Source organism: Vipera berus, assembly GCF_964194415.1.
Source record: "Vipera berus genome assembly, chromosome: 2".
Taxonomy (NCBI): domain Eukaryota; kingdom Metazoa; phylum Chordata; class Lepidosauria; order Squamata; family Viperidae; genus Vipera; species Vipera berus.
This window is the reverse complement of record NC_138203.1, coordinates 67,957,187-67,974,702: the sequence shown is the minus strand read 5'-3', so window position 1 is coordinate 67,974,702 and position 17,516 is coordinate 67,957,187. Positions and strand designations below refer to the sequence as shown.

At 38.8% G+C, this 17,516-nt stretch overlaps 1 protein-coding gene across 1 annotated transcript in view; it reads right to left on the bottom strand.

Moving 5' to 3' along the window:
• Window positions 1-17,516, bottom strand: part of LOC308663155 (guanine nucleotide-binding protein G(q) subunit alpha) — a gene marked incomplete at its 5' end in the record, with an annotated part of 93,272 nt that overhangs the window by 17,487 nt on the left and 58,269 nt on the right. Inside the window, 2 exons of the mRNA XM_081319367.1 lie at window positions 1,069-1,197; window positions 14,881-15,035. Of these exons, the coding sequence (XP_081175493.1) occupies window positions 1,069-1,197; window positions 14,881-15,035 (284 nt within the window). The remainder of the gene's footprint in view (window positions 1-1,068; window positions 1,198-14,880; window positions 15,036-17,516) is intronic.

Sequence of the window (17,516 nt, the reverse complement as noted above, 5' to 3'; positions counted from 1 at the left end):
CACAAGCCTACTGTTGATTTCATAATATTCTTTATCCTCAGAGACTTTGTACTTATGGCTCTAGGAAGTTAGAAATTCTTGTTTTCCTTATATGATTCTCTGACAGGTGCTTTGCTCTTCCAATTTTTTTTCCAAATGTAAGGGTCATATAGACTAAGAAAGCCAAACAACATCTTTACTAACAAAAATGACCCTCTTTTTATTTTGCTTCACGACTACAGTTAATGAAACTCAAAATAAAAAAAAAACTTCAAAAAAGGTTCTTCAGAATACTGTATACATTTGTATGGAACAAGAACCATTTGTCAAACTTTGTATTTCAACAAATCTACAAATGAATTTCAACAAATCTACAAAGTAGCAAGTTTATATAGCCGCTACCATTACACAAGTTAAACACAACACCTTTAAAAATGAGTGTAATTATTTAAATTTGAACAGGAAGGTTTTATGCTCAATAAGGGCAAGAGTCCAATATTTTCCAGAGTAACTGTAATAGTAATAATCTTCTATGTATAATGACATAATAATAAAATAGGGGAATTCTTATAAGGACATGTATATTATTTTTCCAGTTTACGTTCTTACATAAGATGAAGCAGAATTAATAGCTAGGATTTTTATTAGAATTGGTGGACTTATAAATATATAAAATACCATTTGTCTGCAATTATATTCTATATTCATACCTTACCACACAAAAAGGGAGTGGGAGAAAAGAATACATTTCTAAAAAAGCATTTTCTATTGGTACAATTATTTAAATATATATTTTTTCTCCTGTTTATGACTTAACACAATACTCTGTTTTGCATTTTCCATTTTTGATCAGTGTAAAATATTGATCTAAACAATGAACATCTCAGGGGTTGAATTGTTTTAGCTGAATTGCTACTACTAACCCAAAAGAAGGAAGGGAGTGGGAGAAAAGAATACATTTCCAGCATAGCATTTTCTATTGGTACAATTTTTTAAATATATTTTTATGCTCCTGGTAGGAAACTTCTTTCCCCCAAAACAAACTCCTCTAAAGTAGCACTTTAAAGATTAAAAAACCCTTTTATCTACCTGAAAATAACACTTTGTAAGTCAAATGGGTATTCAATGATTCCTGTAGTTGGAACCCGAACTCTAAGAACATCTTGTTGAGTGGGTAGATATCCAGAGGTTGCTATGCGGTCCAAATCGTTAAGATAACTATAGATAGAAGAGAAAAATCAGGAGTGAAAGATAATGCCCCACTGACAGAAGGAATTATATAAAGATAAAAAAGCCAAAGAGTTTAGATAGGGCACACTTGGGGAAAAAAAACTCTTGAAAACAGAATTTTATAGAAGAATCAAAAAAATGTCTATATAGATTTTGTAATTTTTACACTAGAATTTTTACTAGAATTTTTCATGATCTATAGAATGTTCAAAGTATTAAGGGCAACAATTTAAAAAACATTATCTTGTCCTGGTTGTACAAATTATGTTCAATGTGAAAGAGATGTGGACTGGTTAAGATTCAAAATCAAACGCACATAAAGTGAATTGGATCAAAGTGCTGAATGCAATATAGAATAGTTGTTTGCTACAGAGTAAAGTTCTGCCTTAAACATAGAAGTTTTGTCTGTTCTCTTTCTATAAATGTACATCTAGCAGTGGCATTAACAAATAAGCTTAGTTATTGTTAGAACAGGTTCACTGATGAATTGCAATTCATTAATGAATTTAATACCACCTAATTATGGCTCTTGAGATGGTTCACCATCAACTGGCTCAATGCAAATATAGTATGACAAATGATCACTGAACTGTAGTCCTCAACTTACAACCACAATTGAGCCCAAAATTTACGTTGCTAAGTAAAACATTTGTTAATTGAGTTTTGCTCCATTTTACCACTTTTTTTTAAAGTGAATTATTGTATTTGTTAAGTTAGTAACGTTGTTAAGTGAATTCTGGCTTCCCCATTGACTTTGCTTGTGAGAAGATCACAAAAGCCGATCACATGATCTGGGACACTGCAACTGTCATAAATATGAATTTTGATCATGTGACCAAGGGGATGCTGCAATGGTCATAAGTGTGAAAAATGGTCATAGGTCACTTTTTTCAGTGCCGTTGTAACTTTGAACAGTCACTAAATGAACTGTTGTAAGTTGAGGACTGCCTGTAGGTAAGTAATATGATTTTCTCCCCAATTTCCATGCTATTCTATATAGCATCATTTCATTTTTACTGGCTTTTATGGAACTATGATCTTATATTACCTGCCTCTCGGCAGATCACTTACGTAACAAAACAACAACATTTAGAATAACATCTCAAGTATTCTATACCAGGGCTTTTCAACCTTTTCACCCATTGGTACCACTTTTAGGATAAGGCAATATCCAAGTACCACCAGTCACCCAGCAAGAAAAAATGATATTACTGGTAGTCCTCGACAATTCACTTAGTGACTGTTTGAAGTTACAACGGCACTGAAAACGTGACTTATGACCATTTTTCACACTTATGACTGTTGCAGCATCCCCAGGGTTATGTGATTTACATTCAGATGCTTGGCAACTGATTCATACCTATGACGGTCTGTGTCCCAGGGCCATGTGATCAACTTTTGCAACTTTTTGACAAGCAAAGTCAATGGCTGGGGGTGGGGAACGTGTCCAGCTCATCACTCAGGTTGCAGGGTGCCTGTGTGTGCGTGGGAAATCTGTGGGTCTCTGGTGGGGGGGGACTGGGGTGGGTGCCTTCCTTCCCTCCCTCTCTCCCATTGTCCCTACATTTCTTCCTTCCTTCCTTCCCTCTTTGTCCCTTCCTTCGTTTTCTCCCTCTCCCTTTCTTCTTTCCTTTCTTTCTTCCTTCCCTCCCTCTCCCACTGTCCCTCCTTCTTGTTTACTTTCTTCCTTCCCTCCTTCTTTGTCCCTTCCTTCCTCCCTCCCTCCTTTCCTTCCCTCTTTGTCCCTTCCCTCCTTCCCTCCCATTGTTCCTACCTTTCTTCTTTCCTTCCTTCCTTCCTTCCCTCCCTCTTTGTCCCTTTCTTTTGCAAGCAGGAAATCTTGCACAAGAATTGCAGCCGGGGATTTCTCCCCCACACACACACTCTTTCCCTGGCTTGCCCCCACATCTGGGGTTTCCTTCCTGGCAGTCCGGGTCCTGTGAGAGGGCAAGCGGGAACGAAGCAGCCCTCAGGTCTGTGCTGCAGAAAAGCCGCAAGTACTGGTGTCGCCTGGGCTCCTGCCCAGCTCACTTGCTTGTGGGGAAGGCGGCGGCAACGGTTGTGTCGAACCCTGAGAGGGGGGTGTCCAGTTCTCGCTTTTCCCCTTTGCAAAACGGGCTTCAATTGAGGTGTGCTCTGACTTTGGGCACCGTTCCTGGGGAATCCTCTCTGCTCCCCCCAAAAGTAGGGCTTTTATTCACTTTTTGCGCTGCCGCGCTTTGCATGACTCACCCTTTCACAGCATGAAAAGCTCCCCTCAAAACTGAGCAGGGGCACCGCTGCCTCTTTCAGGCATCTCTCTGCGGCCGGAGTGCGTGGCTGCCCCCATAGAGCGTCCTGGGCATGGCATGGAAAGGGTTAAAGCCCCGTGAAGCTTCTCCACATGTTCAAGGCGCCCCAGGTGAACACGGAGCTCCACTAATGGAAAGGGGGGCGGCCCCCCGATGCTCCCCCCACAAGATGAAGTGAAGCGGCACGCTTGTGACGAGGAGACCGAAGCAGGGCGGGAGGAAGCTTGATGTAAGTAAAGATCACCTTCAGGCAGGCAGAGCCAAGACTGGCTTGCGCTGAGAGCCACCGCCAGCCTCTCGCCTTTCTGGGTGGTCCAACCTGCTGCACCCTTCCTGGGTCCCTCGTCGGAGGTACCCACGTCTCATACCCCTGCTTTCCTGAACACGGCATGCCAGGGGCTGGCATGCACACCGTCCTGGGCGAAGCCCACTCTCTCCGGGGCCCTGCCGGCTGGCTGGTAAACACACTTCCCCCGCAACCCCCCCTCCGCTCCCTCCAGGAAGACACGGCAGTCCCACCTCGCCATGGTCACTCCTTTGGCCCTGGGGAGTGTCCTCCAGGAGGAAATAAAGTCGCGCCCATGCACTGGCCTTGCTGCATCAACCCCGTGCGCCCACCTCGGGAAGAGGAGAGGGAGAAAAGTCTCGAGCCCCAGGAGGCACCGTGAAGGGTATCACAAGCTCGTGGGGGGGAAGGAAAAGAAGATGGAAGGCCGCAACAGAGAGAGAGAGAAGGGGGAAAAGAAGGAGGGGGTGGTTGTGAGGTTGGCTCTCAGGGCCGCGACGCGAGCGGTCTCAAACACCTACCTACCGAGGGAGTGGATGGCTCTGTCCCCTTACTTGTGAAGTAAGAAGAGGGGGGAAAGGGTGACACGGATCCCGCACGAGAAGAAGTCAATTAGGTTGCTGCACAACGAGTCCCGGGGAAGGCGGGGCCTTGCTCTGCGCCTGAGCTCTTTGTGCGCCTTCGGTAGGGTTCCTGCAGGCCGCTGCCAAGCAGCATGTTTTCTGCAAGCGAGCTGGGAAGGAGCGGAGCAGGGGGGGAGGAAGGCGATGCCGCATACCACCAGCCAGGTGCTTGCGTACCACCAGTGGTACGTGTACCACCGGTTGAAAAGCCCTGTTCTATACTGTTATTTTTCCATTTAAAAAGGAGCACACTTGATCCTAGCAGCTTGCCAGAACTTTATAGCCAAGATCAGCTCTGCTTTTCTACAGTGTCCATATCTGTACTGTACCTAGACAAATCTTGACATTCCTGAAGCCATTTGCTCTTATTAGAGTTATCCTTGCAGCCCCATGATGAATTAAGATGTCTGCTCTACATTTAAATAAGGGCATGGTCTCTGTAAATGCTAGATTTCGGCATTATCTTTTTAACTTTTGGCTAATGTTAATTTCTTTCCCATGGGTCTGCTCAATCTGATTCTTAGAGAGACTTTCAAATCAACTTTGTTAAAAAAATATTGGCAAGCTTTACTCCCTGAGACTCTTAAGGAAAGATTTATTCTTTCAAAGATTGAAAGATTAGGCTTCCCAAATACCGGATGTATCCTTAAGTAGTGTATTTGGGACAGTGACCTTCAAAACAAAATGTGGTTCCCAGTTTCGCAACACAAGGGGTCTTTCCAAGTGAGTGACATACAGATGGGAGGTTGAACAACTGACCCTGTGGTAGAGCTGGAACAATCTGGAGCTGAACAGACTTAAAACTGTAGAGATGAAAATGGATTTTAGGAGGAACCCTCCTATTCTACCACCTCTTACAATATTAGACAACAGAGGATCAAGTGTAGAGACCTTGAGGTTTCTGGGTTCTATGATCTCCCAGGACTTGAAATAACACCTAATGTTAGAACCATCATTAAAAAGATACAACAGAAAATGTTTTTCCTGCGTTAACTCAGAAAGTTTAGACTGCCCCAGGAGCTGTTGATAGTGTCATTTGTACTTATGTAACTGCCTGGTTTGGCATAGCAATCAAATAGGACGGGTAAAGACTTCAATGAATAGTTAGGATTGCAGAAAAAAAAACCCATTGCAATCAGCCTGCCTTCCGACAAAGACCTGCACGGGTCAGAAAGTGGACTAAGAACTTATCTACGGACCCCTCATATCCTGGACATAAACTGTTTCAACTTCTTTCCTTTGATGCTGCGATAAGGCACTGCCTGCCAAAACAACTGGACTCCAAGACAGATTTTTCCCTTTTGCCATCACTCTGCCGAACACCTAATTACCACAGTACTGTCTTAAGTGTAGTATGGCTGCATTATTATTATCTTCCTCATCTTTCCTACTACCTTCTTCTATTAGCATCTTATATTACCTTGTTATTTGTATGTACACTGAGAGCTTATGAACTGGAGACAAATTCCTTGTGTGTCCAATCACACTTGTCAATAACTCTTCTTTTCTTCTATGCTGTGCTATCCTATGCTATACTCTGGCTGGTTTTATCCGATTACTGGTCTTAACTCTTAATAAAGGTTTGACTGACTGAATTGAAGCAATTTTCATTACACTGATTCCATGGTTTTTTTTGTTTTTTTAACCAGGATCCTCATGTTCCTCAGGTATCTTAGTATAACACGTATACGGGTTTTTGATTGGGAGCTTGGCTACATTAAAATGTTTTATGATATTCTATGTTTTTATTATTTTGTGTGGTCAGCTGCCTAGGGTCACAAGGTATAAGGAATATGAAAATGGAGAAGTCATCCAGAAGCTTTAAGATGGGCAGTGAAGAAATGTGTACTAAGCCCAAGGAGGTAGAAAAACATTTTAAAAAAAGATTGATACTGGCTTTCCCAATTCTATTAGATAAGAGCGAGGGAACAGAAATCACAGGGGGACTTGCAAGATTGTGTTAGTATAGTACTGTAGAAAAGAGCCCTGGTAGTGCAGTGGTTAGAATGGAGTATTGCAGGCTAATTCTGCTGACTGCCAGGGGTTCAATCGACTGCTAGAAGGTTGACTCAGCCTTCTGAGATCGGTGAAATGAGGACACAGATTGTTGGGGACAATACAAGTAGTCCTCGATTTACAACAGTTCATTTAGTGACTCTTCCAAGTTACAACGCCACTGAAAAAAGTAACAATGTGACCGTTTTTCACATTTATGAACATTGCAGCATCTCCATGGTCACATGGATCAAAATTCAGATGCTCGGCAACTGATTCATACTTATGACAGTTGCAGTGTCCTGGGGTCACGTGATCTCCTCTTGTGACCTTCTGATAAGCAAAGTCAATAGGAATGCCAGATTCACTTAATAATCGTGTGACTAACTTAACAACTGCAGTTATTCACTTAACAAGTGTGGCAAGAATGATCATAAAATGGGACAAAATTCATTTAACAACCGTCTCACTTAGCAACATAAATTTTGGGCTCAACTGTGGTCGAAAGTCGAGGACTACCTGAATGCTGACATTGTAAGCCACTCAGAGAGTGCTGTAAACCATTATGAAGTGGTATGTAAGTCTAAGTGTTATTGCTATAGTTTGTTTCAACAAAGTATAGTTCTAGTCTTTCTGTGAAGTCAGTTCCTTGATTGGTCTATCTTGTAGTACTAACACAAAGGTGAGATGGATTGTTGTAAACATGAAATTAAAAAAAAACAAGTGAAACAAACAAATAATGGAATCTACACTGCAGGAAAAGACATATGGGAGCAATTGTAACTCTTGATATCTTATAGATATCTACTATATTTATGTATTTCTCACATATTAATCATAAACAACATACAATACAGGAAGTAATAAAAATGTTCCAATCACCTACAACACTGTTCCCCCCATTCCATCACTTTTGATATAAAATCTTTCTACATAGAACAGGAATTGGACAAATTACACTGCAAAAAAATTATACAAAACAGCCATGCATGACAAAGTACACAGAGGACAAAGTAACTAAGTTATATACTGGCAAAATTGGGATATTAAATAAAATGATTACTAAGCATAAATCTAAAATTAAACATCAGTAAATGGATGACCATTTGGACTATTTCAATTAATAAGAGGTATTTTCAGAGAAAGCTAGGAGGTGGCTGGCCCCCAAGATTTTGCTGTATTGATTTGTGTAACTTTTCCAGATACAAATTTTCATATTTTGTATCAGAAACTGATCTACATAGTGTATCTTGTCCTTTTCCTTTGGCATGTCTCCTTTTTGCTATGAGTGTCTTATACATGACACCAGCTTCACTTTCCTGAGCCTATTTCATTATGAATTCAGGTGGATCAAGATGGAACAGATCAACAGTATCCAATTATTCACTCGAGATGAGTCAACTAAAAATATGCTTCCGGCTCATCATAACTGCATCAATTGTGTTATTTTTGTAACTGATGCCCAGATTGATCTCCATCCTCAATCCAATTCAGCTGCCAAGCAGGGTGACACATAATACAGTCTTCTCCCTGTTAAATGAAATCACAGGGAGCTATATTTATCCTCAGGAAACTAATGTATATGGGCATAAGTCTAACTGCTAAATTTCAATTCTGATCTAAGTGAAAGAAAGAAATACAAAGATGGAGACAGAACACACAGATCTACTGGTAAGTCAATGAATGCATCGTCTCAAATTAGCATATCTTTTAAAATAATTTAACTTTAGCATTAAAATATTTATTTATCTAAACTGAAACTGGATTCATGAATATGAATCTTCACTATTAAAGAGCCATATAGCTATATTAAATTGCTGAAAATGAAGCGTTTGGATCAAGAACCTATTTTTTCTTTTTTCCTATCTCAATTTTAGATAATTCCTTTTGCAGACACGAATGCTTCCTTGGAATTGGATAGTCTTGCCCGGCTTTTAAAGTATTTCTAGCAAAATGATTACTGCCTTATTTAAGAAGTTTTCAAGCTCTGGGTTACATTCTAGGTAGCTGCAAGCAACTGGCAGATCGTTGTTTAAAGCTGACCAGGTTTCTGCAGGAAAAGTGAGCCCAATGTCAACCCTCGTTTCCACTTTGTCTTAATAAGGCTGCAATAAACTTGCTCGGGAAAAACAAGAGCAGGGGGCATTCTAAGAAATGGTTAACCCCACTAGTGCTGTAATTGGTTTTGGTAGCTTTCATCATGGCATCTGGAGTATATCTATAGGCCAGGGGTAGGCAACCTTGGCTCTTTTATGACTCGTGGACTTCAACTCCCAGAATTCCTGAGCCAGGCTCAGGAATTCTGGGAATTGAAGTCCACGAGGCATAAAAGAGCCAAGGCTGCCTACCCCCGTGGTGTTGGAATTTCTGTAGAACTGTGTTAGTGAAGTACAATGTTTTATCCAGTATTTTAAATTTATATTATTTCAAAATAGGGAAATATGGGAGCTTTTTTATATTTTTACTGAAGAACCACAGCATTTAATATTACAGACAGATATAAACTAACCCTATACCAGCATAAAACTAAGCCAGGAAAAAAAGAAAAGAAAAAGAAATAATTATACTGTGGGAATACAGAATTATTTGTATAGTGAAGCCGTGATTTAATGGACTTGGGGAAAGCCCATTGTTCCTCATGGTCTGTATAATAAAGCATGTGTCATCACAGTAATTTAAATAATTTGTGTGATGACAACATAATGTAAAAGATAGATAACTGACACAATGACATCATCACATAAAATGATAAAGAAAAGCTAAAAACGGCTTATTATGGTCTGCCATTCTACCCTTTAAATTTTCTAATTGTGTTTTGTTTAAATTATTTTCTGAAAAGGATTAAATTATTAAATAATTTATTAAATAAATTGTTATGTCAGAGTTCCATTGAGATTCACTAAGTTCCAACTCTTAACTCCCAAGTTTTTAATTTCTTTCTAAAGTACCAGTATTTATCAAATATTATTTTTTAAAAAAATCAATGAAGTATACTGCTAAAAGTTTCACCATTTCTCAAATATTTCAGTGAAATTTACTGGTACGATTTCTGAATAACTTGCTCTATCTGAAATTAAATGGGGACTTGTTTCCATTCCATCTACAATACATTCTGCGGTAACCAATTTATTACCTATGATTGGGACACTAACTAGTAAGGCAATCTATCTTCCCATTCTTCAGAGAATTGAACAAATTTCTCCTCTTACTGAGTATTGCATGATTAAGAATTGGAATATAAAGAGGCAGATTAGAGGTCAATATGTGTTTCTATATTATTCAAGGTTCTAAGGACAATTTTAAATACTGTATGAACTTATCATTGACATAGTGGGCATTGAGTTTCAGCAGACTCAAAGAGACAGTGGAGGATAGGGGGACCTGGTGTGCTATGGTTTATGGAGTCATGAAGAGTCAGACATAACTTAGTGTCTGAATAACAAATGAACTTATACTGGTAGTTATTAAGAAAACTGTGACAGTTCAGTTGGTTCCTTTGTATATTTGGTGGATGATGAATAAGCTCACTATGACAAATCTATCAAATTGGTTGATAGGAGTAAATCTATGCTAAGAAAATACAATGAAAATTACAGGTCTTTCAGTTAGCTTTTTTTTCCTTCCAGTTAGTGTTTGGCAAGAAACAATATACCACTTTGTTGTTGTTGTTAGTTGCGAAGTCATGTCCGACCCATCGCGACCCCATGGACAATGTTCCTCCAGGCCTTCCTGTCCTCTACCATCTTCTGCAGTCCATTTAAGCTCACACCTACTGCTTCAGTGACTCCATCCAGCCACCTCATTCTCTGTCGTCCCCTTCTTCTCTTGCCCTCAATCTTTCCCAGCATTAGGCTCTTCTCCAGTGAGTCCTTCCTTCTCATTAGGTGGCCAAAGTATTTGAGTTTCAACTTTAGAATCTGGCCTTCTAAAGAGCAGTCAGGGTTGATCTCCTCTAGGACTGACCGGTTTGATCGCCTTGCAGTCCAAGGGACTCGCAGGAGTCTTCTCCAGCACCATAGTTCAAAGGCCTCAATATACCACTAACCTGAATGAAGTTACTGGTTTTATTCATGGGAGAAGGCTGCACAAATACATTTAGCATTTTAGGGGTTGAAGTATTGCAAAGTTTGAGTAACTGCCTTACTGTTTTGAAAACTGTCTATTCTGAATCATAGTTACTCCCAGAAAAATCTGGATAGACTTACAGCCAAAATGGATGCTAGCAATTTTCTATTTTTAGGTTATGCGCATATTATACAATTGTGGAACTACAGTATGTCAACTTTTGTTTTTATTTTAATACTGAATAAATTACAGATAGAGGTTCCTTTGAAATTACTGACAGTCAGCTCTCCTTCATAATACAAACCTACGACTTGCAATGGGAATTTACCATTATTTACATAAAAATAGGTACCAATCTGTTCAACTAGTCTTTTTCTTGAAGCATGCAGATATACCACTTAAGACAGTGCACTTTACAAAAAGGACAACTGTTTAAAATGTATCTTATAAAAAGAAACAGGCCCCCCACTATACATATAATTCCTATTTTATAAGCTCATAAAATTGTTTAATGAGCCCAATAAAACTGAATAGGACTCATTATGAGGAACAGTTAAAGCATTTAACCACAGAACTAAAAAAATAGAATAGGGAAAATGAAAGAAATGATGAGAAGCTTTTAGCACCTTTGAACATGACATTTTTCTGGACCAAGTTCAAGCTTAAGGAGTGGGAAGTACAATGGATCTAGTCAGTAACTGGGAGGAGAAAAATCTAGCCCATCCACCGCTTCTTTGTGGAATCTCTTAGGGCTTACTTTTCTTTTTTCTTTTTATTCTTATTTAACATTTATATTAAGCCAGCAGGAAGTCATTCATTGGTATGGGGTCAGGTATCATTATTATGCTAATGAAACTCATCAACACATCACTATAGGATGACTAAGCAGTGTTCCGGCATCTGAGGGGCTGCCACATGGCAGAGGGGGTCAGGTTGTTCACCACAGCACCAGAGGGAAGGGCGAGAAACAATGGTTGGAAACTGACCAAAGAGAGAAGCAACCTGGAATTAAGGAGAAACTTCCTGACAGTGAGGACAATCAACCAGTGGAACAGCTTACCCCCAGAAATCATGGGTGCTCCATAATTTTTAAGAAGAGACTAGACAATCACCTGTCTGAGATGGTATAGATTCTTTTGCTTGAGCAGGGGGCTGGACTAGAAGACCTCCAAGGTCCCTTCCAGCTGTACTGTATTGGTTCTTTCCCAGTACTGGAGGCTGTGGGGGTGGGGATGGGGGAGAAAATGCTTCAGTCCAATACATGATCAAATGGCTGTGGGTTTGAAGTGTCCTAATTCTGGAGATTTTCTTCTTTCAGTTCAGGATTGGATTGCATTTCCCAGTCAGAGACGGTATGCAGTTTAGGTGGTCCTTTTGGGACTGTTGGCTCTTGTTGAAGACCAGACAGCAGCAATGGCCAAGAGAGCCTCTTTCAATAAACTATTATGTGCTCAATTGTGCTGTTCCTAATTTAGTTGGCCTTTGAACTGTGGTGCTGGAGAAGACTCCTGCGAGTCCCTTGGACTGCAAGGCAATCAAACCAGTCAGTCCTAGAGGAGATCAACCCTGACTGCTCTTTAGAAGGCCAGATTCTAAAGTTGAAACTCAAATACTTTGGCCACCTAATGAGAAGGAAGGACTCACTGGAGAAGAGCCTAATGCTGGGAAAGATTGAGGGCAAGAGAAGAAGGGGACGACAGAGAATGAGGTGGCTGGATGGAGTCACTGAAGCAGTAGGCGTGAGACTAAATGCAATTTCTTTTCAATAACTGTATGCCACCAAACATTAATGATGAGTTTAAATGGTTAAAATATTTTTTATGATAACAATCTACAATATTTCCCAACAAAATATGGTAAATAAGGGATTAGTGGATCAGGAGAAGCAAGGACCATGTGCTTCTGTGATACACATCTTTCAAAGGTGACTAAAACCATCTCACTAATGAGAATTTCCAGGAAAAAACATTACAGTGCATTACTGTAAATATAAATTATGCAAAATAAATAGGTCATTTCTGAATTACAGAAATCCACAATTTTCTATGTGTCTCAGAATGAAAGTCATGATATTTTGGTAGCATAACAAAAGAGATTTAGAAGCCTCAATCCCCTTTTCCCATTTTGCCATATATCTATAGTTGTTTTTCAGGCAAGTTACATTGGCTTCTTGTAGGCTTTTTGGTTATGTTTCAAGATCCTAGTTATCAATAAAACCCTTAATGACATAGGGCTGATTTATTTGTTGGATCACCTCTCTCCAACTGTTTCTGTTTGCTTCATGAGGTCCACCAGGATAGGTGTATTTTGGGTCCTCTTCTTGAAAAATGTCACTTAATTAATCTCCTTTTATGTTTTGGTGCCTGCCTTTTGGAACAGTACACCCGGTGAGATTTGGCTGGCTGTAGTATGCAACAACTATTGAAATCTGATCCTGCTGATGTATGCATTACTGGGGTTTTAGTGTATCAAAAGCCACTCTTAATTTATGCTCTTTTGTTTTCTGGATGCATTAAACCATACATATAAGTACGAAAGAACCACTAATGGACTGCACATTCCTAGAATAATAGCCTTTTTTGTTACCTAATCATCAAGCAGTGCAAATTGCTTGATAAAACTACTCAACTCTGGACACAACTGGCTTGTGATCAAATTTGAAATTATATAATTATAGGTTAAAATAAATACACTATGTGACTATAATGCACAATGTAAAATTGAACCCAGAGTGCAGAGTGGCTAGGGTTAGGGTAATTAAAAGAGGAGTGCACTGTCCCAGTAATCCTACTGCACTGGACAACGTTAAGGAGATATTGCACCTCATACCCATCATTTCACTTGGTTTGCCTTGAACATCCTGTCCAACCATAACACTAAGAATCAAGATCTCAGACACTGTCATCCACTGTCTCACACTTCTCAGCTGTTCTTCATTATCATTTTTGTTACACTTTTCCCCCCCAATTTGATGATGCTGAATGTGACTACAGAATTCTCAGCCAGCTTGGCCATGCTATCATGGCCATTCTGTTATCAAACCAAATTCCTACTAAATGGTTTTAGAGCTTTTTTAAAAAAATATTTTCCTTCTAAATTTGAGTGAGTCAAGACTTTCCTAGACATGTTGAAACCACACATTTCATTTTAATCACCAGGCACTCAACTACCTGAACTTGCTGTTAGAAAGAATATAAAACATATACGTATAAAACAGATCCGTTTTGTATGTACAATTTTTCAACTACAATTTGCTGCAAATGAAAAACAGTATTCAAGGTAATACATTACTTGTATTCTCTATTCTGTACATACTGTGTATAAGAAATCCTACACAGCATTTTAGGATGCAAGTATGAGGGGCAAGACCAAAATAACCAAGCATGTATTTATTTTTTAGTGCTGTTTAACTAATTCAGCTGAGTTTTTGAAGGCTAGAAAGTGTAACAGACAAATAAATATATTTTGCAAATTTTGCCAAATAAACCTTCTGAGCTTTTATATCCAGACATCTTGGTCTAGGTTCAAAATGTTCATGTTCATACACAGCCATTTGCCTTATCAGTCAGATTCTGTCAGTTTTGACTGCCAATTCTACTTCTTGGTCATATGAAGAGGAACCTCTGGAAAATATACCGTATTATCTCCAAAGGAAGTAACCCTATCTTCTTTATTCCAGAAATTCTGAAAAATAAGATATTATTTCTCTTCTTGCCCTACAATCATGTATTGTTTTCCCACACATAGCAACAAGTGTGAACCAAAGTTCTTTTGCCGCAATATTCAATGCATGAACATCATCTCTTAGTCTAGCTTTCACTGGGTAAGGAAAAACAAGAAGAGAAGAGAAAACAATGCATGTTTCTTTAACATCTTTGGAGAAAAGGTAGGAGACATACATACATACATACATACATGATTATACAAGACTCAGAATGAGAACTTCATTATTTGAAAAACAGATTATTTCTTATTTTTTGAAGGGTAACAACATAATTTTATAATAATGAAATAATTCCCTGTTGTTACAGCTATTGTAGCTTGCGAAAAATAGAAAACTCTTGATTTTTAATGAGATAAAAGAAAGATAACTAGATAAAAGATGATAAAAAACTGGGTTCTGGAAAGAAAAGGATAAGTAAGGTGGCATATTTATGTATGCCAGCTATACTAACAGCATGATAATCATTTGACAAGAAGGTTTAGGATAATACTATCACCATCAAAGCATTTCAAAAAGCATCTCATACTTGCAATATACATCTAAGTAATATCTGATTAATTCAGCATGTTGAAGCACCAGTTAAAAGTTACATTAACTAGCTTTCGAAATTGAGATGAGAAAATCAATATTAATGTGTGTACATTTATATGCATTTTAAAATTACATTGCTAAAACATCTAAACTTACTATTTAGTAGAATCTGACAACTGATATTCCCGTCGTCTGTCATAGCATTCTTGAATACCAGGATCGTTCCATAAGCTCTTTATTGCATCTACATAGGGGTTCTCAAATGAGGACACTTTCTCTATATCAACTTCTCGAACTAGTTGTGCATTGACCTATTGAAATAAAAAAAGAAAATCAATACATATTTGTCATATAAAATATACACAGACCAATTTTTTATTGAATTCTCAGTTCAAGAACTGATTTGCGGGTAAGGAATATATTATTATAGCCTTATAGCAATACATTTTCACTATAGATAGGAAATGAAAGTAGGGCAGTCTTTTTCTAGAAATGCAGTGAGATTTTTTTTCATGGTTTTGATCAGCCATTTTAATTAATTAATTTCCTAATTCCTTTTTTGCATCATAGGTCAACTCCCTTGAGACCTGCTGGCTCTAAAAAAACAAAACAAAAAACCCCCTAATTTTCAACAAAAAATTACCTCAAAATAGTTTTAATCTGGACAGGGAAGTAAATGGGAGACCCAGAAGCAGCTGTTATATTATATTAACAGAAAAATTCCTAATAATTCCCTTTTTCTATGGAAAACTGGACCCAAATATTGAATATGCATTGTTAAATTTTTGTATACCTCCTTAGGATTCCAAATTTACATACCCCCAAAGTGCATATTTTCTTTCCAATACTATGTGATTTTTAATTTTAATTTTGCACATGTGCTTCTCATTTCAATGAAAAACAATGCATTTTGGAGAAACTGAATTTAAACATAAAACAACTTACATAATTTAAACTTGCATCTGAGTACAAAGGGAGAGTTCATTAAATGGGGTTTCAAAGCTATCTCTGCTAGTCTTTTACAGCAGTGGTCTCCAGCCTTTCTGGCTTTGCAAAGTGGTGGGTGAGAGGGGATGATTCTGCGTGAGGAGCTCCATTTGCGCACTTGCACAAATTGAGCTGCGCACGTTCACTTCTCCCACAACCCAGTTTTAAATGGGCCACAGCCTAGGGATTGGGACCCCTATTTTACAGTATGCCCCTAAAACACCTCCCCCCCTGAATCACACTAGACAACACAATCAATATTATTATTATTATTATTCCTGCTACTATGCTTTGCTTTGTACTGTTGCTGCTACATTTTGATATTTATTCCACCTTCAACAGCTAAATGAAAAATGGGATAGAAAATAAATAAATCCATCCACCAGTAGCCATGAGTTTAGGAAGATGCCTCAAGCCATAGTCCTGTTCAAGAGCCTTGGTGGAGCAGTGGGCTAATGCCTCCTTAAGTAACACCAGCTGCCTGCAATTAGTGCAGGTTCGAGTCCCACCAGGCTCAAGGTTGACTCAGCCTTCCATCCTTCTGAGGTAGGTAAAATGAGGACCCAGATTGTTGGGGGCAATAAGCTGACTTTGTAATAATGCCGCTTGGGGGGGGGGGGCAAAAGCCCTAACAAGCAGGCATATACATAGAATGAAGGCTACTGCTAAGCTTGTAAGCCGCCCTGAGTCTTCAGAGAAGGGCGGGATATAAATGGAATTAAAATAAATAAATAAAATAAATTTAAGAGTACCGTAGTGCTTCACCATGCAAAGAAGAAAATGGGTCTAACAAACCACCACAATTAACAGCTACTCTACTATATGTTGTTCAGGTTCAACCTTACTGTAGCTTGTTTCATCCTATCTGGACCCTATTACAGGTATCTCTCAACTTACAACCATTCATTTAGTGACCATTCGAAGTTACACTGGCACTGAAAAAAGTGACATCATTGGATTTCACACTTATGACTGATCATGGTCATGTGATCTAAATTTGGGTGCTTTGCAACTGGTATGTATTTATGATCAATATTTGTTACCTTCACAGATGGCTTCTGACAAGCAAAGTCAATGGGGGAAGCCAGATTCGCTTAACGACCCATGATTCACTTAACAACTGCAGTGATTCACTCAACCATGGCAAAAAAGTTTGTAAACTGGGATGCAATTCACTTAACTGCCTTGCTTAGCAATGGAAATCTAGGGCTAAGTTGTGGTCATAAGTTGAGGACTATCTGTATATTAAATCAAAATCAAATTAACCATGATACAGCACTACATGTGATGTTTTTACTTAAAGAAAGTTAGAGATACACCTACAGTCCTCAGATATAATAGCAAACCATTGCTTGGAGCTTATAAATGAGCTTTCTTACTGCTGCATCTTCACTATCCTACTTTCTTTTGACCAGAATCTCTTTTCTGCAGCTTCAAAGTCAGCACTTGGACCGCCTTTAATTTCAAGAGTATTGTTTAAATTTCTATGGAGATTCTCAGTTATCCAGGTCATAGTTATCCCAAAGATGCTTTTACACGAGGCAACTGAACTTTCTTGTTTTTCTTTGAAGATGTTTTGCTTCTCATTCAAGAAGCTTCTTCAGCTCTGACTGGATGCTTCTTCTTTCCATTCCCCACCATCCAGTCAGAGCCTGAAAAAGCTTCTTGGATGAGAAGCGAAACATCTTCAAAGAAGTCCAGTAGCCTTGTGAAAAAGCATCTTTGGGATATTTTTTAAAATTCTATAAAATATGGAGGACTGCAGTGGGATGATTAGGTCAAAAATATTTTTAATATCTATAGAG